Source organism: Patagioenas fasciata, chromosome 3, assembly GCF_037038585.1.
Source record: "Patagioenas fasciata isolate bPatFas1 chromosome 3, bPatFas1.hap1, whole genome shotgun sequence".
Taxonomy (NCBI): Eukaryota; Metazoa; Chordata; class Aves; order Columbiformes; family Columbidae; genus Patagioenas; species Patagioenas fasciata.
The window spans coordinates 68,015,669-68,041,651 of record NC_092522.1 but is presented as its reverse complement, the minus strand read 5'-3'; the positions used below and the strand labels follow the sequence as shown (position 1 = coordinate 68,041,651).

General features: G+C 38.6%; 2 protein-coding genes across 6 annotated transcripts in view; one reads left to right on the top strand and one right to left on the bottom strand.

Moving 5' to 3' along the window:
- AKAP7 (A-kinase anchoring protein 7) overlaps positions 1 to 25,983 on the top strand; it is an 89,188-nt gene that overhangs the window by 20,439 nt on the left and 42,766 nt on the right. For 4 of the 5 annotated variants that reach the window (XM_065835253.2, XM_065835252.2, XM_071806543.1 and 1 more), the window contains exons 6-7: positions 5,267 to 5,379; positions 17,060 to 17,204. In XM_065835253.2, the coding sequence (XP_065691325.2) occupies positions 5,267 to 5,379; positions 17,060 to 17,204 (258 nt within the window). Of the gene's footprint in view, positions 1 to 5,266; positions 5,380 to 17,059; positions 17,205 to 18,450; positions 20,171 to 25,983 lie in introns of those variants that run through there. The other variant, XM_071806542.1, reaches the window with a different exon arrangement.
- On the bottom strand, positions 6,202 to 12,956 carry MSH5 (mutS homolog 5). Its single transcript, XM_065834923.2, has 2 exons — positions 12,854 to 12,956; positions 6,202 to 12,265 (listed from the first exon to the last, which is right to left on the bottom strand). Exon 2 carries the CDS (start codon positions 12,262 to 12,264, stop codon positions 9,829 to 9,831), a length of 2,436 nt encoding a protein of 811 aa, XP_065690995.1. The 5' UTR covers position 12,265; positions 12,854 to 12,956; the 3' UTR covers positions 6,202 to 9,828.

Below are 25,983 nucleotides of genomic sequence, written 5' to 3'. Positions count from 1 at the left end.
TACTGATGGGAAGGAAAAAATAGCCTCTTATGGAGAGATGAGAAGCAAAGCCTTTTCTTACATCCTGGAGATAAAAATCACCAGAACAAGAGGTAGTGACTGAGCCTGATTTAGCTACCTTTTTTTTTTTTCCAACAGAGATTGGGGACTGCTGAGGTCTTCAGGAGTCAGTGGTTTTTGTCAGGCAGCAGCCAGGGACACTCCTCAGGCTGATACTGTCATAATGATCCGAATGGTAGGGTGGTAGATAACTTGGTGCTTGATGCAGCCTTTGATTATATATTCCAAGCATAATGTGATATGTTAAATATTTTTTTTTTAATTTGTGGTGCTCACGTCTGGTGATGTGTAGCTGAGATCATGATAAATATTAGCATCTGAAACAGATGGCTTTGAGTTCTTCATTGGCTTGGAAATTAGGCCTTGTAAGGCTTTGCAAGTGCATTTTTCTCAGTGCCATTAGGAAAGGAAGGATTACCAGAAGACCATCTTTGTAAACCCCAAACTTTTGCTGATAGCCAACAGAATACTCGTACAAAAAACCCTAACAACTTACAAATTTTAACATGAGTTAATGTGATAGTTATAATTGTAAGTTATCTGTGCATAGCTTTTCTTCAGCTCCAATTGTGAAGTAAAAAAAAAAAAATTCAATTAAGAGACAGAACATTGTTTCTAAATTCTGAAGCTTTTAATTGAGGGAACATGGTTTAGAGAAAAGCAGAAATTCATAGACTGGAAGAAAATGTACATCTGTAACAGTCATATCTAATGAAATCACAGCAAAGAAGATGACTATTTGTACGAGGGAATATGGCTTAATGTGCAGTTTCTCTGCGAATCACTCTATATTGATCTAGCTGTTGAATTTTTGAGCCTTTCCAGTATATAGCAGTTCTGAGTAAGTTTCATATATCACATTTCAAGCCTAATTATGGGGAATCAGTTGTCTAATGGATTCAGCCACATCCAATATAAGAGAGGCCAATGTTATTCAGTAATTTTGACATTGTAAAAATAAGGTACAAAATGGTATTGCAGAGTACTTAAAATTGCATGAAAGATCATCTGAAAGCTATCCAAAAATTTGTTCCAGGAAGTAATGACGCTTGTAAAAATAGCCTTAACTTTTTTAGGGTATGCTTTGAAGCTGCAAAGATTGGTCAACCTGAAACTGGCCAACATTTTTCAGCCACAAAATTTGTCAGAGGGTTGGAACAGCTCTCCTGTGAGGAAAGGTGGAGAGAGTTGGGGTTGTTCAGCCTGGAAAAGAGAAGGCTCTGGGGAGACTTTGTTGCTGCCTTTCAGTACTTAAAAGGGGCCTATAAGAAAGATGGGGACAGACATTATACCAGGGCTTTTTGTACTAGGACAAGGGCTAATGGTTTTAAACTAAAAGAGGGGATATTCAGGATAGTATGCCCAGAGAGGTGGTTGATGCCCCATCCCTGGAGACATTCAAGGCCAGGCTGGACAGGGCTCTGAGCAACCCAAGCTAGTTGAAGATGTCCCTGCTCATGGCAGGGTGGTTGCAATAGATGACCTTTGAAGGTCCCTTCCAACCAAAACCATTCTATGATTCTAATGAGGGAAAACACAGATCTTGTTTGATTTTTCAGTCTATCTAGTAATGTTAATGTCTGGGGTAAAGATGGCAGATCCTCACCCATGGACATTGTCTGTCATACCATCCTTGTCACTGGCCTCTAATATCTTTCAATTCAGGCAATCCCCATCATAAACTTTAACCTTTGTATATTTGCTTAACCTTCAAATCCACTTTCATGCTGTCCCATAAGCCTGGAACTTTGTCTTGCCCACGGCATCCGTGCTTCCTTCCCCATTTCTTTAAAAATCTTTCTTGTGGGCACTTCTTCAAAGAGCTGCATGGATATTAATAGCATTACATTATCTTTTAATCTTCCTGTGCTCTCAGGAAAACATTTCCCTTTGTTTATTTTTTCTCCTCTATCTACTCAGATTTGGTTCTATTTTCATTATCTTTGAAGAAGGAAACATTGTGCCAATTACGTTTGTAACTCACCCTAACCAGTAAAATGTCATGCTTAGTCCCTAAGTGTCAAATACTGCAAAACTGGGGCTATGTGTAGTACCAGCAAGTGTGGCCAATCTCTTGAGCCTGTGATGTTTAATAATAGTCTATGCCATGAGAAAGCTGTGTGAGAAGTCTGATCACCATGAGAACATGTGTGGACACACACAAATACACACGACAATCTATTGAATATAAAACTTCAATCACTCGCTGAAGTTGTGCTTTCTTTCCTCTGAACCATTTTTTTCATTATGTTTTTTTTCTGGATTAGAGTTACCAGGTATGAAAAAAGATGAATTTGGGAAGATAAGTAGAAACAGATATTGAACAAAGCTATTTAGCACCAAATGAAGACACACAGGCCACATGGTTGCTGTTCAGCAGCCTAAAGTGTGTGGGACAGTGAGACACGCACATTTATAGTGCCACATGATCAGTCTATCCTGTTGAAAACACTGGGTTTAAAATCCTGTGATCAGATGCACCTTGGCAAACTACTGGTCTGACACTAAGCTCTTACTGGAGATAGAGGGTATGAGCACTAGCGCAGGCACGTCACAGGAATAGCCAGAGGCCAAGTATGCAATTGGAAAGAGCAAATTTATTTTAGTTACCTTGCTACCAGGGATCTCCAAAGCAGCACCTAAGCCCCCAAGCAGAGGTGACACAAGCAGGGATGCAGGCGCTGCAGAATTCAGCCCTGGTAGAAGATCACTGGGCCTGCTGTGTTTGCCTGTATTTCAAGGCTCCAAGCAAGCGCAGCCTTCTGCTCTTTTTCACAACAAAGCAGGAATCTTGGCCATAATGATAAGTTGCCTTACATTTGCTCACAGGCCTGTGTTATCTAACACAGAGGTTCTACTTGTCAAGCACACAAGGTCAGTAAAACAATTAGTGTGATGTATGTGTTTTCACTATACCCCAGCTGCAAGTCACTTGAGCATGTTTACATTTCTCCTCCTTGCCATTCTTCAGCAATTCCAATACGGGGGAAAACCCTTTGAGGCACACATCTTCACCAGTACAGACCTTAATTGCAGAGTGGGAGACAAGGCACTGCTTGGCATAAGACATGTAGCCAGAAAGAATTAGAGCTTTTAGGGGAGAAAAAAGACTACAATCCACAAGACTGAGTCACAATATCACAAGGTAGCGTAAACCTGGTTTTGATAAGACTAATTTTTTTGCTGGAACATCAGAAAATCAAGAAGTCCCCAAATGATGCAGTTCAGAGAACCAAACAAAGGAACCAGAAAATGGCTTTGTTACAGATAATTTCAGTTTTAAATAAATATAACATTTTATTACCTTACTAACATCAGAAAATAAGCAAGCCATTGGATGTATGGAAATACATGCACACCATTACTAAATGACTTAATTTGAACTTGCATATCTCAGTTTGAAGAAGTAGCAAATATCTATTTGTCGTCTTCTGTTTTGATATGCTAATCTGTTGTTCAGCAGCACTCGTGTGAAAAGCTGCACAACAGCTTACTGGAGATTCAGTGCAAATTTAGAAATGTTTCCTGCAGACACAATTTAAAATAATATAAGTAGGGAAGCTGTACTTGTGTATGGATACATAGCTATAGATATATAGTAGACCTATAGATCTAGATATATAGATGTATAGATTTAGATACATAGGTAAGCATCTGCCATAGTAATATGACCCATATTACCATTGTGTAAATGCCTCACAGGTTTTAATCCAGTTGTCCTTTCAGCATCTGCTGATTTAGAATTAGCTGGGCTAACTCTTTTTCGTAAAATGCATCAGCATCTTATAAGTGAGGAGTGAAAGCTGAAAGAGAATTTCAAGTGGGCCAATTTAAGAGATGGCATTTGGGTCTTTGATTTCCTTGGCTTCTTTAAAAATCCCAACTTTAGTTTACTGTGGAGCCTAAGACTATAAGTAATAGGCAGCAGAGAAAGAGAAGTGAATTTTGCTCCCTAGGGCCCATATGGATAGTGTGGGCTTCTTCTAGAACTTGTCTGTTGACAAAATAACACATAAACTTGTAAAATCTCTTCATAAGTGTGATTTCAAAGTAGCTCACTTAAGGTGTTTCTCAGTGTAATGCATTTTTTTGCAGGTGGGAGAATAAACCACTGGATCTTTCTGTTACAGCTGAACTATCAGGAAAAAAAATATTTGAATTAAATGCAAATACACGGCTATTGTATGGGTCGATTAAATTCATGTGATAGGACTGATTTATTTTTTTTTTTCCCCTATTTTGATTTTGGTTCAAGGGTAGTATGGTCAGTTATACATACACCTAGTGAAAAATTGCAAGTTGTATTTGCAAAGGAAAAGAAAATATTTTGCAGTTTGCCTGTCTTTCAGTGATAGAAATATTCTACTTACTGGTATTATTTTTGCCATAGTTTTTGTCAATTTTATCTAAATGGATTTTTTCAAAATTACAACAGTTCAAAATTACAACAGTTTTTTATTAAAAGTACTTCAGCTAAAAGAAATATGGAACCTAATTCAAAAGTTATACTGAAATTTATTTCCAATAAATGAAACATTACATTGGGCAGTTGAGTTGGGAAATACTAAACTAAGTCATTGTAGTAGAGTTGCTTTGGCCTGGGCTGTAGACAGATAGAAGTTTACATTAACAACAGGAAATTAGCTTGAAATGCAATAGTGAAGCTTGAAAATAAACAAACCAAAATCACCAGCATTCCTGATGTTTTCTCTAATTCTGCCATGTAAATCTAGTGCCAGAATTTACAGCTTTCAATTTCAGATTTCCTTTGGTCTGGGTGGGAGATTACCCAAAGACGGACAATAGAACTCACTGCAGAATAGTGTTTTTGAAGAGATACAACTCTGTTATATATTCAGAGTTTTCCTGGTTTCCAGAACTCTTCCAGTGAGAGTAACTCCTGAACAGTTTTAATATCAAGTTCCTATTTTGATAGCAAGAGCAGACAGCATGGACAGCTTTCTAATTGCTGGTATTTTAGTAAAGCAAATTTTGTAACCCATATTAACTGCAAATATAAGACTATTTTAACACTATTTTCGCTATGTACCTTTGAAGTTACCTAGAAATCTCCCTGCTTTTTGGCACTCATGATCTCGTCTTTTCCATGTGGAGGGGCTGTGACTCATATTACAGTAGAAAGCTCATTTTTAAGCATTTTATCATGTAATATCTTTGTACCTCTACATTTTTTCTCACCCCTTAGATACTATGAAGAAGATATTTCAAGAAAAGGGCATTTTGACAGGGGAAGAAAGAGCGTTTAAACCACATTTGACCTTCATGAAGTTGTCAAAATCAACACAGCTACGTAAGCAGGTGAGCTCACATTTCACATAACTCAGCAGCAACCTAGAAAGTTTAATCTGGAGATCAAAAAAGGAGTTGCTTCTGCTGTAGCATCATACTTTCTACTTTGTAAGCAGCTGAAGAGGTAAGACTTGAAAAGACTGATTTTTTTAAAGAAATAATTAGTACATATACCATATAAACAGGAGACCTGTACTGTACTTGAAGTTACGATCCTTGATATTCTCAGTACAGTAATATCATGGTCTATTTTCTTTTGTGGAAGTAGGCAAGACCACAGGATGAAAGTACTTGTCTAAAATCACAGAATTATTATTAGGATGTAGATTATATGCGTGTAGTTTGTTTGGATAGTTTTGTTTTGTTGCTGTATAGAAGAAAATAAGCAAGTAAACAGTGTTTATGTTTGGATTATGCATAATATGCAGACTGTCAGTTCCCTGTATTGAATCTGCTTTGGTGAATTTCAGAGTAGTGATGAAACACATCTTCTGTATTTTCCCATGCTGGCAGTCATTTCTTGCTTATTTATTAGCTTTTTTGACAAAAACTGCAAATACATAAAAATAGTTTAAAACTGTGGTGATAAACATACAGAAGCAATACGAGTATATCTAGCTCTTTATTTCATACTAATTTAACAGTAATATTGTATTATTTAACATAAGGTATACCTCCATAAATTTCTTTTGCTAACTTTGCATAGAATGTTTTATGTGATCCTTTAACATTGACCAGGAAAATAATTTTCAGAAGAAAAAAATATTTTAAATAAGAATTAAATGAGAATTAAAGTACTTAATATAAATATTTTAAGTTGATTTTTTGCTTAATAGTAGGCATTAAAGAAAAATACATTAGAAATTAATTAGAAATAACTCTAAAAAATGCCAAAAGTGTACATTTTAATTAAGTAGTATTGTGAACCAGTTGGAAGAAGGCAGTGAGATTTGAGATACATCAAGAAACTTCAAGGGCACATATACTTCCTCTGAAACAGAAATTCTGCTGGTTGTTGGTGGTATATTACAGCTGTTAAATTTGTAAGCTCACATAAGCTTTTGCTTGTATTAACAGTTGTTTTTTTAAACACTAATTTTAAAAATCCACAGCTGTTCTAGAATATCAACTGTTCAGTAATTTAACTGTTTGTTTAAAACATCCAAGACAATCAGGGTGAGGTTTTTGCCATTCAGGTTTTTGGTTGTTTTTTTGGCTGTTTGTTTTGTTTACATTTATCTACCTTGCACGAACAGCTGCTAGCCAGGATGCATTACTTTCTGTGTTCTGATGTTCACTGCTGCTGACAGAACCAGGTCAATGTAATTCCAAGTCATCTTCCTTAGTCCTCCATAATGCTGGATAATGCATGTGGTATTGTAAAGATACACTCTATAGAAAGATATTATGTATTAAAAATCTGTAAATTATTTTAACAGGAATTTTTCTCTGTCCATTCACTGTCGGGCATAAGCATTGGTCTTTACTATATTTTTTTGTTTCATTATGTCCATGCATTTAGTGGGATAGTTTCATGCATTTACTGCAAACAATACATAAAAATATGAAACATAAAAGGAATAACTTTTGTAATACATTTTAATATCATGTTTAATCACATTTTCAGATCATACAACAGTATGAAAAACAAGAAATGGGGAGTGGATTAAGATTACATGAGAATGCATTTAAAAAAGCAATACAACTAAAGTTGTCAAGTACAGTTCACAGCTAAAGCTTTATAACTGTATTCTTTTTTTTTAAGTCTCGGTTTTCTTATTTGAAGCAATACGCGGTTAAGCTGCTCCCCTCATAATGTCATCTAAATTCCACCAAAATTATCTTTTTGGGAAAAAAAAAATCTGTTCTTCAAACTTTAATATAGCTACAGGCATCTTTGAAATGTGTATATTCTGAAAAGATTTTAACTTTCCCGAATTGTTGCTGATATTTACATAGCAATGAGTTTGAGAACTCAAAATCAGTAAAGATCTCAAGAAATTAGCTTTCCACTTCGAAGGCACAGCATGAAGCTAAAAATAGCAAATGCAAAAAACTTGGAAACAGACATTAATAAAGGATAAAAATGTGAGATAAAATGGGTCATAAAAGAGCTATCTGGATTACTATACCCCCTTTGGCTTCTCAGGTTAAAGAACTTACCTACTTGGAAGTGGGAGTAACTCCTTCTTCATGCTTATTTGGATAATTCTGAGATCAAATGTGCAACTGAAAACTTCCCCAAATATGGAGATACAGTGTGCCTCTCAGTGTCCTTGCAGAAGGAGGTAAAGGGATATAAGTTACTTGCACATGTTCAACTATTTCCACAATTGATTGTTGGCATGATAAGAATCTTGGGTTACTATCATTATCTTCTATACGAAGAACTGAATGAAACAATGAAAGAAGCAACTGGCGTTTTGCACTTGAAGATAACATTTCTATTTCTGCTTCCCTCAGGAGCCTCCTATGTTGCCACACGTCAGTCACAATCCCTTTGTTTTTCATTCATCCAGACTGCTGGTTATTTCAGGGCATGTTGTGAAGCACACTTGATAAATGCTGCATGACATTTGGAGATCCTTTGATACCTAGTGCTGCCAGAACTGCAAATGCTGGGAAATGGATTTCATGAGCAGAAGATGACTGACAGCTAAATTGTTCTGATGGCATCTGCCTAATTAGTAAGGGGCATATCCTTAGCCTAGACAGTGGTTGACAAGAAAAAAAGCCAAAAATATCGTTTATGAATATTTAATATATGAAGTTTTCTGTACAGTATATCTTTAGAATGCTTTATGTATAATTAGTAAAAGAGAATGTATCAATGAGAATAATCCATTTGTACTTTCAACACTTCCAAATGTTGTACAAGGCCTGATTCACTGTTGCTGGTCAACTTCAATGGTAACATCGTGAAGATGCTGGATATTATTTTGCAGACTGTATTATTATGACTGCACTGGAAATAGCAGAAAAACTGCATGATTCAGTAATTCATTCCTGTATTTTTAATGTAAATTATGTTAAATCTTTTGCCACTGTCCTTGTATCATATAGAGATAACATCAAGTACTTATTTTGTAATAGTAATTCCTTCATCATAAAGGAGAAAATTCCACACTGAATCAAACCCAAAGCAGTGTCTCCAAATTCAGATCTTTTTGATGTGCACTCACATTGATCTTCTTGCTATCTTCAGCTAGACCTATCAGATAAGATACTTAAAGTGATAATTACTTTTTTCTCACATAAATTTTCTCTCATTTTAGATCACATTAATATTTTCAGCTTCTTGAAATCAAATATAGCTGAAGAGAGATGTAGTGTATCTGCTGATGTCTCTTTTTAGCCATACTGTAAGCAGTTACAGCAAGTTTTCACAGTCAGACAATAAGCTATCATCTCTCTTCTATCTTACTTAGATAAGGAATCTCAAGCACTTATCTTGTTGGAGGAGAGGTTATTTATTACTTCTACAGTAGTTACATATCATGTCTTCTGTTTCTTTAATTTGTTAATGAATTTTTGTTGCATATGCATACATCAAATACCGTGTTCAGTGAAGATACTGTGTGACATGAGAAGTGAAAGGGAATCCTCCCCTTCCGGTATTGCTCCTTTTAAGTTTTACTCAATACTCGAAAATAGAATATAAAATGTGAATTTCTGTCTTACATCCCTAGTATAGTTATATGTTTCCTAGATTTGTAATTTTATTTATACCCATATGGCATAGATACATAGTTGTACCATATAGAACCTTATGAGAAGAGAGTGATTCTCAGTAGAACCAAGGCATTTCCTCTGTTGATCAGTCCCCACTGATTCTTACCTCCAGCATTCTTTGTATAATAATTCCTGGGATCTCTGGCATTTTGGACAGAAATGCTGGTAGAAGAAAAGCTGCAGAGCTCATTAAATCCCTCCGTATTTCAATTTATCACCCTCTACATCAGCAGTTTGTATTGTGACAACTGTTACTTGTTGACTTGGGAGTCTGAGGCACATACTTACTTGGAATCTTTGATGCTGACCCTAAAGTGGCTGAAACAATCACTTTGGCACAACATGAAACAATAAACACTTTGTTTTCACAGTCTTATGAAACCAGCAGAAATGTTTTGTGATTTTTCTACAGAATTTTTTTAATCTGAAGATCTAACAACAGGGGTAGAAAATGCACAAACAGGGTGACCCAACAGCTGGAAAAGGTTCTTGAATTCTCTTCTTTCAGTTTTACTGCTTTCATATCATACACCATATTGCAGAGATATGTAACTAAAATATTTGTTTTAAACAAGAAGAGGAGGAAAGGACATACACTACAGACATTTTGTTAAAAGCTAAATGTAGTGTGAGGTGCTAGTCATAATGATCAGTTTTTAAATTACCAAAGTGTCCTACTGAACATGGTAGATGTGAGGTAATCTATGCCTTTACACATACCCCCTGTTACAGGACCGAGGCTGCCAAAGGCAGAACCTCTTTACGCATGAACTCTTCTAAGTCCACATGGGGATCATCAAGGTCCAGGCAAAGAAACTTTTCCACAACAGATGTGGATTTTTCCATCCGATCTCCTTTTGAAGGATGATCAATACGTTTGATAGCCTTTCCATTGCGAAGCAATTCTGACACTTCCACTCCTCTTTCAATAATTTTGGCTGGCATTCCCGCTAATGCAGCGATGTTGGCAGCATGACTAACAGTGGACATGCCCTGCTTGATCTGATAGAAAAATATCAACTCATCTCCATCTTGGTGGGTCTCCATGGTCAGGTACTCCAGTAGAGGTGTGTCAGGCAGGAGTCCTAGCTGCATTAAACTGTGAAAATTAGTGGAGACAAAGACCTGTGGACACTGGGTTCCTTGACTGATCCAGTACCTCAAGACAGCAGCCAGAAGGGACAGGCCATCCAGCGTGTTCGTCCCTTTACCAAACTCATCAATAAGTACCAAGGACCTCTCTGTGGCATTGTTTACTGCCTTGGCAACCTGGTTAAGATCAATCATGAAAGTAGAGAGCCCTACAGAAACAGATTCCCTACTGTGGATTCTTGTGTAAATCCCATCAATTACTCCAATCTCTGCCTCTGCTGCAGGGACATAACTCCCGATTAGAGCCATGAATACAATAAGACCTACTTGCTTTAAGTAGATGCTCTTTCCAGATGAGTTGGGCCCTGTGATGATCTTTATTCGTCTGGTAGCTTCACCACTGTTCACAGGATTGGCCACGAAAGTCTTTGCACATAGTTCCATGAGCGGATGTCTTCCATCCTTGATGTGGAAGCCATGGCGGTGAGTAAAGCGTGGCCGGCAGTAGGCATTCTCTCGGGCCATCACTGCCAAAGCCAGCAGCACATCTAGGTGTGCAGTATACTCAATCACACTGTTAAGCACTTCAGACTTCTCCAAGATCTTGGTCTGCAGCTGGTGCATAATAAGTGTTTCCTGGTCTCTGATCTCACAGTGCAAGTCGCCCAGCAGGCTGTCTAGCTCCTTAGTCCTAGCGCTTCTATAGTGCAGTTTGTCCTCTGATAAGAACATGAAGTCCAAGCCTTCAATTTCAAAGTCACTCTTGTCCACCATAGTTGGTAGCCGTGGAATGGAGAGAAGGAACCCGATCAAAGGAATGTAGATCACACAACAGGAGGGAATGTGGTTGTCCAAAGTCTCCAGTTCTTTTCGTGCAACTTCCGTAAGGAAGTCTGACAGTCCCATCAGCTTTCGTTTCTTCTCATCAATGGTGGGATCCACATTGGGTCTAACAGTGAAGCGGTTCTCTGAGATGCTGCCTTCAAAGTCTACCACTTTGCTGATTAGAGTAGCAATGTAGTGCAGATCATCAGTGAAGACACGTGAAATAGTCTGAAAGAGTTCAATAGTGCTGGGCAGAGAACGACATGTGTCTCTAAGGCACACTGCACTGTACGCTGTCTTATAGAGTGCTTGCCAGTCACTAACTTTTGTGTTGGAAAGAGTCATTCTCTTTAGAATAAGAGGCACATTTTTAATATTCTTGAGGCAACCTTGAAGAGTGAGGACTGTTTCATGGTTCTGAGCCAGCAGGAAGAAGTGGATAACATCTAGCCTTTTGTTCAGCTCTGTCAGGTTTCGAGTAGGTCTTGTGAGCCAGAGCCTCAGCAGTTTTTCTCCCCATTTACACCTGCAACGGTTTAAAATTCCATATAAACTGAATCCTTCTTTTAATCCACTGGACAGCTTGTACACAGAAGGATGGATATCACTTTTAAATATCTGCAGGACACAGTAAGCGTCTTGGTCCATATTCACAATATCTGTCAGCACAAACTTTTTAAATGCCAAAATAGGAACTGCAATAGTGCTTTCTTCAAGCTCAACCCCAACCCTTCTCCGGTCTAGGAACTTGAGGAGTCCCCCTAGGGCTCGTATCATGAGTGGGGTCTCAAAAGGGATGACTGAGGACAAGTAGAGAATTTTCTCTGTTGCAGTCATATGAGATGGGATAAATGGAAATTGCCTAGATAGGATCCGCTGCTTGCTAACTTCTAGGCCAAAATCTATGTTAGGAAACAGGACAATTTCTGGTTTTCTGGTATTGTTATCACCAGCACTAGCTGTTAGGTTAGCCAAGAATTTGGCAATATTCTGGTCCTGTTTTGCACTGGTCACTATGCATTGAGGATTAATTTCCCCAATCGCTTTATGCAGTAGCTTGAGGTCTTCGTTATCAGGTGTGTCAGGCATGAAGTAAACTGAGCAATCTTCTGTATCATAGTAAGTAATTGCAAGTTGCCCTGCATACCACAAAACAGACATGTGTGTCTCAGAGCCCTCTTGGTCCTCTTGTTCGGGCCCAAGTGGTGGTGGCAAGGCACAACCCATGACTGATGTGGCACTCATTCTGTTGGAGAAAGATATTTTTATTCATCAAAAAAGTTCTGAGAACTAACTGTAATTTATAACAGCAGGTTAACACTCATTCTTCCAACCCTGGGGAAACTAAGATGCTACCAGGAGTTAAAGACAGACGTTACATGTTTAAGTGAAAAGATGGAGCCGGTAACTACAGCCGCCATCTTGTTTCCACGCAAGGTGTAACTGAGCTAACTACCAGCAATGTTGGAATAGTTTTACAGTTTTCCTTTGTATCCTTTATTTAAGTAAGCATATAGGTATGCCCAGATACCCATCAATACAGTAATGTACATACATATGTACATACATGTACGAAATCACCCTCATGCAGAGGTGTGGGACACCCATGTACACTGACCACAGATCTTCACAACGATGCAGCCCCATAAACTGCTCATCGTTTCAGGGTCCTACCCCAGTATGTATGCAGCACTGTCACACAGTACCGGTTTCTATACCAATACATAACACACTGCTGCAGGGATCAACCCTAACAAACAGTTTCATCTACGGAGTCCACAGTCGCTGTCAGCAACCCACTTCCAACCCTCTCCCATTCTTCCCCCTTACTCACTTTCCTCACCCACAGACGGGCAGCTCGTCCCGGCAGCCGCGTCTTCTTGCAGCCCAAAAATTGTATTTTGTCCCCCTTTCTCCTCCTCCGCCAGGTGCTCCGCGCTCCCTGCGCTCAGCCCCACCCCCGCCGCCGGGTCCTGTCAGGAGGGCGCCACGCTGTGGCGCCGCGGCCGCCATCCCGCCCCCGCCGCGCTGCCCTTAACCAGCCCCCAGGTGCCCCCGTAGCCGGAGCTCATCGCTCCCCTCTCCCCGCAGCAAGTGCCTGCAGCCGTGCGGGGAATGGAACGTCAACCTTACTGACGCCTTCCCGGCGGAATGGGAGCTATCCTCTCCTCGGGGCTCAAGCTTCTCCCCGCGGCCCCTGTTCCGTGCCCGGCGGCGGCTTGCTACCCCCCTCCCCGGCTTCCTTGGAGATCCACGCCGAGAGGAAGGGACAGGAGGCGGCTGGAAAGAGCCCCCCCGAGCAGCCCAGCCCTCTGGCCGGCAAGGGATGCCAAGCATCTGCTCCCATGTGGCATCTTCATGACCTGCCCCTTCACTGCCTTTTGGTGCTCCAGCAGGACCCATGATGCATGCTGCCAGGCTCCCCACTGCTCACCTCTTTCGCACATTGTGGCTTCTGCAGTTCACTTAATGAGCTACTTGGAGCAGCTGTAAATGAATCTTCATGTGCAGCGCTCGCCTTCAGAGGGCTGGACGTGTGATGATGGGAGCTGGGTATTACGGCTGTGGGGTCTGGTACATGGAAGCTGAAGCTGCTTGGGCAGGGTGTTGGGGCAAATGCTGCCTGCTGACAGCAGCCACGGGGATTCCAGCCACCTGGAGGGTTTAACTGCAGGCTGACAGGCTCTACTTTTCCACCTGCATACAGAGGAGGCACAGAGACAACAGATGTGACAGGGCTCCCAAATGCTCTCTGCATGGTGTCCTGCCAGTCTTGCGAAAGCTGCACTTGCAATGCCTCTGCAGGCCCACATTATACAGCCATGTCCCATTCATTTGTAAGAATGATTCCTCAAGAGGCAGGTGTCTTCCTCTTTCCGAGCACCAAACACTTCAAAATGGCCTCTGAAGAACTCTTGTTTCTCACTCTCTCCGAATTATATAATATCTTTATAATCAGCATCTGTAACTATCCCATGTGGAAACAACTCCTCTCTTTCATCTCTACCGTTCCAGACTCTTTCAATTAAGAAATGAACCGTGACCTTTCCATCCACCTGCATTGTTTCATCTTTTCACATCTCATTACAAACAGCGCTCCAGAGATTGCTCCAAGTTACTAAAAATATCAGTTTCCCATGGCTCCTTTTCCAAATATCTTTCAGTAGTACATCACAAGCATAACTCAAATCCTGAGCATTCAACATTTGATTCACACCTTACTGATCTGTTTTTGACAAGCAACATCCCAACCTTTTGTAAATGCTATTTCTTTATTGGAGCGTGAAGTGGTGATTTTGATATTTTCCTCATTTTGTTCCATGAGTACTCAAGGCTTCACATTTTGACAAGTGAAAAGGTCTGGTTGAAAAGGTCTTTTTTTAAATACTGATTGATGTCTAAATATATTTCAAAGAACTGTCAGCCAAAAAGCAAAGAATGATGTTTTAATTTCAAAATAACCTTCGTACATAAGGACTAATCGAGCTCTGGAATATCAAATTTTAAATAATGACAGTGAGACTGGAATAAATGAAGGCTCCCAAGGAGGTCACGTACCTGAAATGAAAAGTGTCCACCACTAGATGTCATCGTTTCAGAGATTAAGGAAATGGAAAGACATTTCTGGCCTTCACTAAATTAGACTTTAGAGAACCAAATATGCAGGTACTTACTCAAGCAAAGTGCTTTTGAAATCAATAATTTTGTACTTAAGTAAAAGCTCAGTAGACATACCAACACTGAGCTCATTTTGCATATGAGTAACTGTAAATGAAGCATCACAGGAAAAACATGAGCATGGTGCTCAGATGACCGGATACAGAAAGCATGTGAGGAAGGAAGCAGCCCCTGGCCCCTTTAGGGTGCCTGGTGAGGGATCTTTTCAGTGCAGAAAGGGATAATAAAAAAAGGAGGAAGCCCTAAACAACACTTAGAGAGACACAAACCTGACTAACATATGATAAGGGAGGCAGCAGCAAGAGGCTGATAAGGGCATGTGGAGTGTGGAGATGTTTATTTCAGTATGATTATCTGCTTGAGGACCTTGTCAAATGAGATGGTAAGGGAAGGGCGGAAGCCATAAACAAAACATACAGAGACACAAACCTGTCAAATATAGCAGACAAAACCAAGAAACAAACCTCATCAGTCACACTAATTGATGGACTGTCAAGAAACCTCAGGCAAACTGGGACTTTGCAGCTGTTGGGGATGTAGAGCTGAGGGTCCAGGGTGTTGGGGCGGGGAGGACTGTGCAAATGGATGGGAGATGTGCAGTGGAAGGGGATGGGGAGGAGTGGACAGAATGGGGTGCAAAAAGTGCCAGTTGTGTGTAAAACAGGGCTAGTGGGTGCACTTGTCTGTCTGAGCTGGTGTACAGGGTGCTGGCTGTTCGGGGCAAATGTTTGGATCTTCCCCAAACTGTGTGTATGAGGGCTGCAGGTGTTCACTACCAAAGCTCAAGCTGGACCAGTCAGCAACTGGGATGCCCATGGGGTGGTTAAGGGGGCCTGGGAGCTGGGCTGGGGTGCCAGCCAGACAGAGGGGCCATGACAGTGCTTGGGGAGTGCACAAATGTGTGTGTGTCTGTAAACCTGGAGAGGGTGATGTGCGCGCCTGCAGCAGTGACCTTCTGTCTCTGCCAGGGACTGGTCTGCACTTGTGTCTTGTGTGAGCCCTGCATGCGGGTGCTGTTGAAGGCAGCAGCTTGTCTGTGGCAGCCTCTATAGCCACCATGTCCATGTCCTCTGAGCATGTGTATGTGTCTCTGGGATGTGAAAGTAGCAGGTACATCCATCAGACCCTGTGTCCCCGGGCCACTGGGTTGGGCTGGAGCTGCTGGAGGCAGTGGTCACTGCTAACATCCCTTAGCATATAGTAATGATTTTTAAAAAAGCAAAGAGCATTATTTTGAGTTAGATTGAAGGAGAAAATATTAGATTGCTACAGAGATCATCTGTTTTTATTGAAGATATAATGGAGTGATGTTGAGGGTTAAGATTGCAGGGTGACAACAAAAACCCTGGCAGATGTATTGTTAACCTCCTCTCCTCCCACTTTCCCCTTTTGCCCCTTCCTCTCCCCCCTTCCCACTCAGGACAGGTGATTGGGAGGGAAAGAAGGACAGAGAGAAGAGAGTTGGAAAAATTAAAGATGTTTTACTAATGCTACTAATAAGAATAGAGAAAATAATACAAAATATACAAAACCAATTTTGAAAGTCTCAGCAACTGCAGAGCCAGCACCCAAAGTCCTGGATTAGACTCTAACCAACTGGAGCTGAATTCAGTCTGTCACTAGGCCTCAGTTCGCAGGGACAACTAGCAAGGTCCTCTCCTAATGTCGGCCATAAGCAGAAGGGAAAAAGGGAAAAGGGCCGAGATCCTCGTGATCTCCCACTTTTATATGAAGTATTCATGTGAATGGAATGTTATACACAGTTGGTCAGTTTCTTGGTCACCAGTTTCTCGTTGCCCCTCTCGCGAGATGTCCATCCGTGGTTATCAATAAGTTTGCATTCCATTGCTAGGTTTACCAAAACATGTATCTGATTCTCCAGGAAAATGCAGCTAATATGAAGGCTTTAGCTGACAGGCAAATTCACTAAAAGAGAAACTTGTTTTTTAACAAAACCAGGACAAGTGAGAAACTCTAAAGTCTTACAATAACTACTGAAATGAGGTTTTCTGAAAGCAGCCTATCTATGTTTCACTTCATATATGCAAAACAACATCATGATAATGATATTATAAATTACTATAAGTTTTTAGATTTGCTGAGATAAAAAGCCTAGTGCGAGTTAAATAGAAGAACATTTTCCTGTTTGGTGATTCTAAAGGCCCAGAAAACTGCCCTTGACAAACATTTGAGATTCTTCCTTGTAGTAGCATGCCCATTATTGTTTTGTATTCTTTTTGCATTTTGAAGTAGTTTTCCATCCTAAGTATACCTGTGGTTAAAATTAAAGCCATAGGAATTAAATATGAAAATTAGGTCTTCTAGTGGAATGCCTAATTGAATTTTATGTTGCTATTTAAAGGTGAAAAAAATTGACTCAAGCCTGTACGAAGATTTTAAAAGCCATTATTTTGGAGATGAAATCCTGCGCCGCCTGGATCTTTGCTCCATGTTGAAAAAAAAGCAGCCAAATGGTTACTACTACTGTGAGTCCTCTATTGTTTTTGGTAAGTCTGTCTTAATTTTTCTGTTATTAAGATATTGGTTTTGTTTGTAAATTATGTGTCTGAAAAGCCATTTTTTTCTGGAGTATATGTTACATGATTCTTGTAGTAACATCCGTGGAATCTGATGGAAGGCTGTCCTTCAATCCTGGCTCTCCAGGAACATTGTGCAGTGCTACAGTTCACGTTCAACTGTCCATTTCCAGAACCCAGTTCCATTTCTCATCCTAAAATGAGTGTTTAAGATAAGTGAGATTTTTCACTCTCCAGAGCTGCTCATCTCTCTGTTGGCTGTTAAGACAGCCCGTGTGACTAAGATAGATTAGACGCAGTAAATATAGATGATTAAAGCTAAGTGAAATGTCTCTGGTTTGGCAGAGATGTGACCTTACTTGGACTGTACTCATACAGAGAGAATTTCAGTGGTACAACAGATTTCATAATATCTGTTCAGAATACCATCAAGACTTTAGACATTGCATGGACAACTTGCCTAGATCATTGCAATGCTAGAAATCACAACTGTGTCCTCCTGCTTTGTCTCAACAGAAGCTTCACATCCCTATGATCAATATTCTAGGCTTGTCTTCTCATTTCTGCCACAAGTAGTGTATGGCTGGAGCTTCAGGTGGTACGCATGCATGGTCTATAGACTAAGAGACTATAGGGTAATGGCTTGTACAATAAACCTCTCTGTGATGGGTAGTTCCCAGTAACTGATTGTGGATCTTGGGGCTGCTATTGGTCATATTAAGAACATGAGTTAAAACACTGTAAGTGGAATAACTAGAGAATGTTGAGGATTTTTTCTTAAATGCAGTCACCCCTTTTAATGCAGGAATGTATTGTGTGATGTGTTGGGAATATCTTTAAAAATACCATTCCTGCACCTGCAGATCTTTAAGAAATCAGATGGCATGGGAAGGTGGTCAAGTAGTAATACAGCAAAATACAAAGTTTTTTATAGTAATTGATTTTTCCACCTGTCCTAATTAGACTGATTATTTATATATTTCCTGTTAGAGGTGATTCTCAAAAGCCATGTTTATAGCAGGGAGCAGGTCATGGTCTTTGGAGGTCAGTCTATATTTTTTCATCTTTGTACTGGTACAACTTGCGTTTTATTGTTTGGGGATTATTTTTTTTCTGCAGTCATGTCAAAGGTTGAATGTGGTGGTGTTGGAAGACGTGGCACTGAAATTCATACTAAAAGTTCCTGTGTTGCCTTAACTTTGTCTTTTTTCTTTAGAAATAAAAATTTAGAAATAGAGCAAAACTCTATAGGGCATGTTGTTAATGAGCAGTAGCTGCTTCTCAACAAGAATATGGATGACAGTCTTAATCAATTTTAATAAAGCAAAGTCATAACTTTTACCTACTTAAGGAAAAGAGAACATCTGTTCTTGTATGGATCCTCCAGTGACAGGAAAGAAATATGAAAAATCTTTTACAAGGAGCCTCAACAACAAAAGGCTGACTTAAAGACTACGATACATTTGCTCTCATGTTCTCATATACCTTACAATATTTTCTGGATTTCTGGTAATAAGCAGAAATATAAAAAGAAAAGACAAAAAAGTGACCAGAATACATTCCAACAAGCAAATTTTTCTGTGGCTCTAATGTTTCCCACTCCAAAGCATTCTAGCCTTCATAATGAAAATATTCGTGACTGAGGAATGATCATATCCTTGGAAAGAAAGAACAAAACATGCAACATCAGGGAAATCTTCCAAGACTGTTGCCATCCCAACTAGCTGAATAGAAACATCTTCACTGAAATCTTTTCTTGTGTGGAGAGTTTTAAAAGAAATCTCCGTCTTCATCCTTAAGTAATAAGGAATTTCAAAAAGAAGGAAACTTATGTTTGATATAAAGATACATCCTTAGGGACTAAGAAATCTTGAAAAGATAAAAACTTCAGTTTCTTATGAAGATACATTGCTATGTACTAAGAAATCCCAAGAAGACGAAGACTTTATGGAAGTACCGTGTCCATCCCAAATTTCTGCAAAACCTTTAAAGCTATGATGAGCATAAAATAAAAGGAAAACTTCTGATCCAGACACCTCTTCTAGGTGAGCTAATTTTGATGGAAAGATCCAACTTTCAAAGGCTTATAATTGACAGGAATACATGTGAATAATGCATTACACTCATTACTTCCTAAGCACATATTGTTTTTTTCTTAATAATGAAAACTATACTTGGTTAACAGGCAGGTTATACCTGGTTATACTTGGTGCTTCATCTGCTGTTTTTCAGATGCTTTTCAAGATCTGGATTGTTTTATTCTTAATGCTATAAAACCAGCATTATGTTGGAGATGAAGGGTGTTCAAGGACAGTTATTACTGCTCCTAAATTCCTCTTGTTTGGACTAGTTTTACATAAATGCCACTATTAAAATTTAGTGCTGGCTTCAGAATTCTGTGTAGCGCTTTGGTGACTACTTGGTTTTTACTTTGTGGGAACTTTTTTCCCTGTGTGACAGCCTAACTGTTGGAAGTGCTCAATGGTCTTGAGCACTCTTTTGAGGACTTATGATTAAATACTTATACAATACTTTAAACATGTCAGACACTTTGAAAATGCTGATTGCTGATGATGTTATTGTTTGCACTTAGGGCCATCTTTATTTAGCTTAGGTAGACTGTTACAAAATAAATCAAAAGCAGAGCAGAGGAAAAAAGTGTAGGATGTCTGTTTAAATTAGTGGCAACCCTATTGCAAAATACAGGCCAGTCAAAATTAAAGTGGGTTATATTTATACGTATCTACCTGCCCATCTAAATCTATTATCGTATTTATTACCTCGTGTTATGCATGTCTCATAGTTATGTTTATATCTGTGTATATATCTGTATATGTAGTTTCTTCTGTACATGTTTATACATTCAAATATTATTTATGTGCATACAAATGCTTAGAAAAAGAGAAATTACACGATAATTTAACGTGTAAAATTTTTCATTTGCTTGAAATTGAGGCTCCACTATTCACAAATATACTTCAGAATATTTTGGAATATGTATCTGATTAAGGAATTTAGTAAATAGCTTGTTACAAATAAAAGCTGTTTAGTAGTATATTTAGTATATATTGACAGTGGTTTTTTCCAAACATTTGTTTAAATCTCTCTTCTTGAACTTGTCTTATTACTGACATCTCAGAATGCTAAAATGAGGCAGTCAGTCTTTCAGCTGTCTTTGGAATATGAGTCCCATTAAATGGCTTATAACAGCAGTCAATCAACTGCTATTCAAAGAAAGAATCAGATGCTTGTTTGGCTTCAACTCAATCCTGCTATGACAATGCGTAAAGACTTTATGGCAAGTGTCATTTTCACAATCTGAACAGAATTCTCCTCTGAATTGTTTTTACATGACAACTACATCTGACTTTCTCTAGCCATAGTATTTGAATTAATGTTCTTCACTGATACCACATTAAGAAAGTGTAATATTATTATCTCAACTTTTCTCAGTCCTTTATGAACACAGATGCATCTTGCCCAAATACATGCATTTCATCTTTTTTGTTTGGTACCTGTTAATATGTATTTATCTAAAGCAAATAGGTGAAGGAAAATAGCTATGTTGGAACAGTGTTTAAATTACTTTTTTTTTTATTTATTTAAGAAAAGACAAAATTGTATTTTAATGAATTTTGAAAAACATATTTTAATATGTTTTAAAATGTGATTTCAATAGGATTTTTAGTAACTATAGGTAGCTAGGACATTACAATTAAGGATGGAGTTAATGCAATTCTATTAATACATGAGAAATAGTGAAAACTGAAAATTGCCTAATGCGGACAAAACACTGTATCCAGCTTTAGTTCCTTCTGTGTACTCAAGCAGTTATCTTCTTTCTCTGAAGTGCACAAAAAATACAAAACCAGTATTTACTTTTTGTTACCTAGAGTTTGAGTCAAACGTGAGTGTTATGCATAATAATAAGATGAAAAAAATCTAGAAAGGGATCAGAACTAATGCTAGAAACAGAAATCTGTACACAACACAGGATTGCATGCTACTATGGCTGATAGGTGCAACAACACATATCAGCTTCACAGCCGTGCATTTTAAAAACACGTTTCAAAATACGGGAAGCATAAAAGCATGATAAGAATAAAGGCCGAGTGCACAGCAGGGAAACTGGCTGGGACAATGTGTTACAGAACAGCATCCACTATGTTCAGCAGTGCCTGCAGACATCTGCACCAGAAGATTTCTCTGCATCTTCATGCCAGGCCCACAGGTTGTGTTCTCAGGAGTTAAAGTTTGACATGACAGTGATGATAATTTTGAAGCTTTACCCTCAAAGCAGAGTTCAGTTTATTCTTTAAAACAAACAAACAAACCATCTAGCTAACAAAGTGTCCTCCTTCAGACCACCCACCTCGCGACAGCTGCTGTATGCCACCTCAAATCCCACAGAAGACCAGGGAATGCTGGAATGAGTTGAGCTTCTCAAGATATAGCCCTTCACCCAAATGACTGATCAGTTCCTCATATCATGGTGAAAATGTTCAGTAGACCCTTTGGCCATCATGGAAGCCTTATGTAAATCTTGTGTTAAATATTTCAAACATTTTCAGTATCCATTCACGAAGATTTTTGTAGACTTGTTTCAAACGTTTTCTAATATAAAATGAGATTATATTCACATTATGAACAGAACACCTTACAAATAAAATTTATTCTTGCAGATTGCTGCTGTTAGGCTAGTTGAATCTTTTAAGTAACTTTTTAGATACTTGAATAGCCTTGATTTAGGCTTTAGTGGTGCAGCTTATGCTTCTGTGTACACATATGCAAGGCACGTCGCAAGAAGAGCCAAAGGCCATGAATTCATTGCAGAGAGCAAGTTTTATTTTAGTTACCTCTCTACTGGGGGACCTCCGAAGCCACACCTACGCTCCCAGGCACAGGTGACAGAGGCGGGGACGCAGGTGCTGGTCAGTTCAGCCCTGCTGGAAGATCACTGGGCCTGCTGAGGTCGCCCGTATTTCAAGGCTTCAGGCAGCCTCCCACTCTTTCTCACAACAAACCAGGAATCTCAGACATAGTGATAAGTTGCCTAGAGTTTCTCACAGGCCTATGTTGTCTAACATGGAGGTTCTACTCATCAAGCACACAAGGCCAGTAAAACAATTAGTGTGATGTATGTGCTTTTTCTACAGACAGGTGCAAGTCACTTGAGCGTATTTACATTTAACTAATCTCCTCACCAAATCTTCTGCTATATCCCCATACAGCTTCCACATTACATTTGACAGTGTCAGCCAGGCAGTTGCTCAAAACTCATGTCTCAAACAAAGCAAGTTGCTTTTCATGGTACCTTGTGTAAGAGCTCTCCAGACTGAAGATAGGTTTATCAGCAATAGGTTTTGGGGATACCCATCAAGGAGAAGGAATCAGAAGAAAGAAGAATAGAAGAAAAGACTCATCTGTACCTAAACCAGAAAATAGGTATTATGATGTCACTTTATGAACTCAAAATAATACTGAGAAGAAATAGAAGACTGAAAATAAAAGAATTGGAAACCACTTGGTAGTCATATATATGGCCAGATCCCTTGGTTGGCTCATTTTAAAAAATGCACTCAGAGTGTCAAGCAAAAAATATAGTAATATTTCACCTTCATCATTAAGGAAGAAGAGGATTCATATGTAGTCTGCAGTATGAAGTTTCCCCAGTTTGGCTGCAATCATTTTAAAGTAGCACAGGCTTAAATGGAAAGAAAGACTGCCCTTTGTCTCCTTTACTCTTCTGCTTCTGTTGTATGCAGATGGTTTGACCCAAATGTGATTGGTTTTATTCATACAGCAATTAAATATTTTCTCACATTGCAAACACAATGATAAACAAATAAATGCCCTTTTGATTGTCCAGATCCTACATCCTCCAAAATAACTTTTACGTGTTGGTTTCTTTTATTTTCCTTCTTACTCACGTGGCAGTGAATCACTTCTTCTAAAATAATAATAATTCTTTGATTTTATCTGTTATCTGTCATCTGCTCTTCTTTTTCTGTAATTTCAAAACACTCCTAGGTCTGTTTCTTTCAGTCCTTAATGTTTCTCTCCTTGCTAGTCTGTTTGCAGGTTAGCTTCTACCTTCTCCACTCTATTACGTTGTGAGTAATCACTCTTGCATTCCTCACATATCTATGGCACTCTTCCTAAATTCTAATTAATCATACGGCAGGCATACTGCTTTTGGATAAAAATGTCTTGGGCATCTTCCCACGGGCTATTTCTTCACATTGGAAATTAGTAATTAATTCACTGTTTGTGATGAGTTTATCCACAGCTGCTGCAATTTTGTGCATGCAGTATGCTAAATGACTCTTTGCCTACATAAAAAGCAACAGGTATTGTGTGCTAATCAGTAAAGTCTTTCTCTAAAGCACTGTTTCTTAGCAGAGTAATGTGGTGGAATATTGACTTAGAAAAATGATTCTTTCAAACGTGGCAGAGAAACATTCACATTTTAGTCACAAACCTAGAAGCCAGACTCTTTATGGACAAGGAATAGAAAGTGGCAATCCAGTGTTTTTGTAAACGCATCAAATATTTCCCATTCACTACTGAGAACAGTGGTGGTCCCCTAGTGATTCCTTTTTGCTGGTCTTACGTTAAAATTTGATGGATATTCTCTAGTGACATATCTCATCTTGTATTGCTGCGTTGGGCAGTTTCTTCTGTATTTGGTAATTTTCTGCTATTGAAACATTGACCATTAGTATAGCATTTTTCATGATGAGAGAGCTTTTTTTATATTAATTTTGTAATACCAGTTATAACTTAGAAGCTATATTGAGAAATTCTGTGTGTGGACAAGGAGAACAAGCTGATTGAGAGGGAAATAACCAATGTAAATATGTTTTGAAAGTGGAAATTTTAGTTTCAGAATGATATTTCATTACTTTGAGGGCAAATTCCAGTGTCCCTGACTTTGAGCGTTAATGTTGGTAAACGTGTAACAAACTTTTCATTAGGAAGTGACAGGGAGTTTTGAAGACAGGAACATGATCTTTAGTATTCAATCATGCATCTCCTAATACTGAAAGTAAGTAAAACCTTCTCATCATCTTCCATGATTCTGTGATTCTGTGGTATTTGCTTTATTGTACAGGATCATTTTTTGCAATTTTCTTTAAAAATTACCATAAGGTAGTTCTATTCTAAAGGCTATTGTCCTTTTATTGTTCCACAAAAAGGTATTTGAAGTAGTGATGTGTTTTCCTGCCAGAGCTGTTATCAGTAGTTTAAAATATGTGAAAATAACATTTTCCACCAATGACTTTCAAAAATATGTTTAGACAATGAGATAGAACCAATAAATCTGACAGGAAAACACAAAAGCACAAATGACATCAGTAAGAATGTGATTCATGACTGAAAATGTAGTTGAGTATGTAAAAAAGGCAGAATTCGTTAGTGCATTATGAAATACAATATAATAATGTCCAGCAGCTTTTTTGTATCTGAAGTATTTGTGCTTTAAAGACGTTTTTCCTCAAGCAGACTTTGGCATCCAAACAACTAACTTATTCCTAAATTTAATATATTAAAAATACATTGAAAATATGTAAAACATTAATTTCAGCATATGTTCATTGCAAAAAGTGAACAGACCACCTAGGTGAGGAGTAAATTGAATATGTAATAGTCTTTCACTGAACAGATCAGTGAAAGGTAGTTACTTTTTATTCTTAAAATTTTCCTAGCTAGGAGATTGCTTTGTTTGATATGTGTTTATTGTATAGTCTTAATATCAAACAGAAGGTATGTTTGATGTACCATAATTAAACTAAGCTCTTTTGCAGTTCCCGTGAGGAGTGTTTTTCAGTAGTTCAGAGGACATGGAGTGAAAGGAAAACCAATTTCCCATTGCTCAAATGTCAACTGTTTTTCAATTGTTGATGGTTAGTGCAGACCCAAAGAGCTTATCCCATGTGCTGCCTGGTTACACACAGAGAGTCTGCTGAACTGCCAGCTAATTCCTGGGAGGTGTTCTGAAGTAAGACATGGTTGCTGGTCAAGTAGAGATCAATACTCCAGGAGAAATACAAACACTGACATAAAAATTGAGTTGTTGAGGAAAAGGACTTTGTTTTGCTTAATACCACAACTTAGATTTCTCTTTCAGAACAATATTCGGCAATGAATAGAAACAGGTGATAATTTCATTTTCAGTAGTTCTCTTATTCTCTACATAAAATGTTTTTTTTTGCTATTTGTAAAAGTAGTTTCTTTTCAGTGGAAATCATTTCAAGATAAAATGTGGCAGATTTTAAGGAAGTATTGTTAATGTGGCATATCGTGTCATTTCTTCTTTCCTAGAAAGCAGCAATGTGCTGTTCTTACAGAAGCAGTAGAATGTAAAAACAAGATTACATCAACCACAATCTAAACCAGATCATTATTGTCTTAACAGTTGTTAAGTTGTTGAAGTTTTAACTTGTTCTTAAACACATCAGAAAGGGCCATCACAGTAACTGCTGGATACATAATATGCGATCTTTTGTTTTTCAAATGAAGGTCGAACATTTAAGATCTGAAGTAAGATTTGATGTCAGGAGAGAAATCTTAAGCACCTTTCTGTTTACAGGACACTTCCACAGGTCTGTTGGGTATGAATGGTTGGAGGGTGTCACTCATGAAGTACAGAGAACTTTCTGGGAAGATGCAGCATGCAATTCATAAACATGTTGCTTTATTACATAGATTAAGAGTTTCTTAGTGAATTATGTCTGAGTCTGCCTGT

Coding starts and splice junctions, on each gene's coding strand:
- MSH5 (XM_065834923.2), bottom strand. CDS start 12,264: ATGAGTGCCACATCAGTCATGGGTTGTGCCTTGCCACCACCACTTGGG.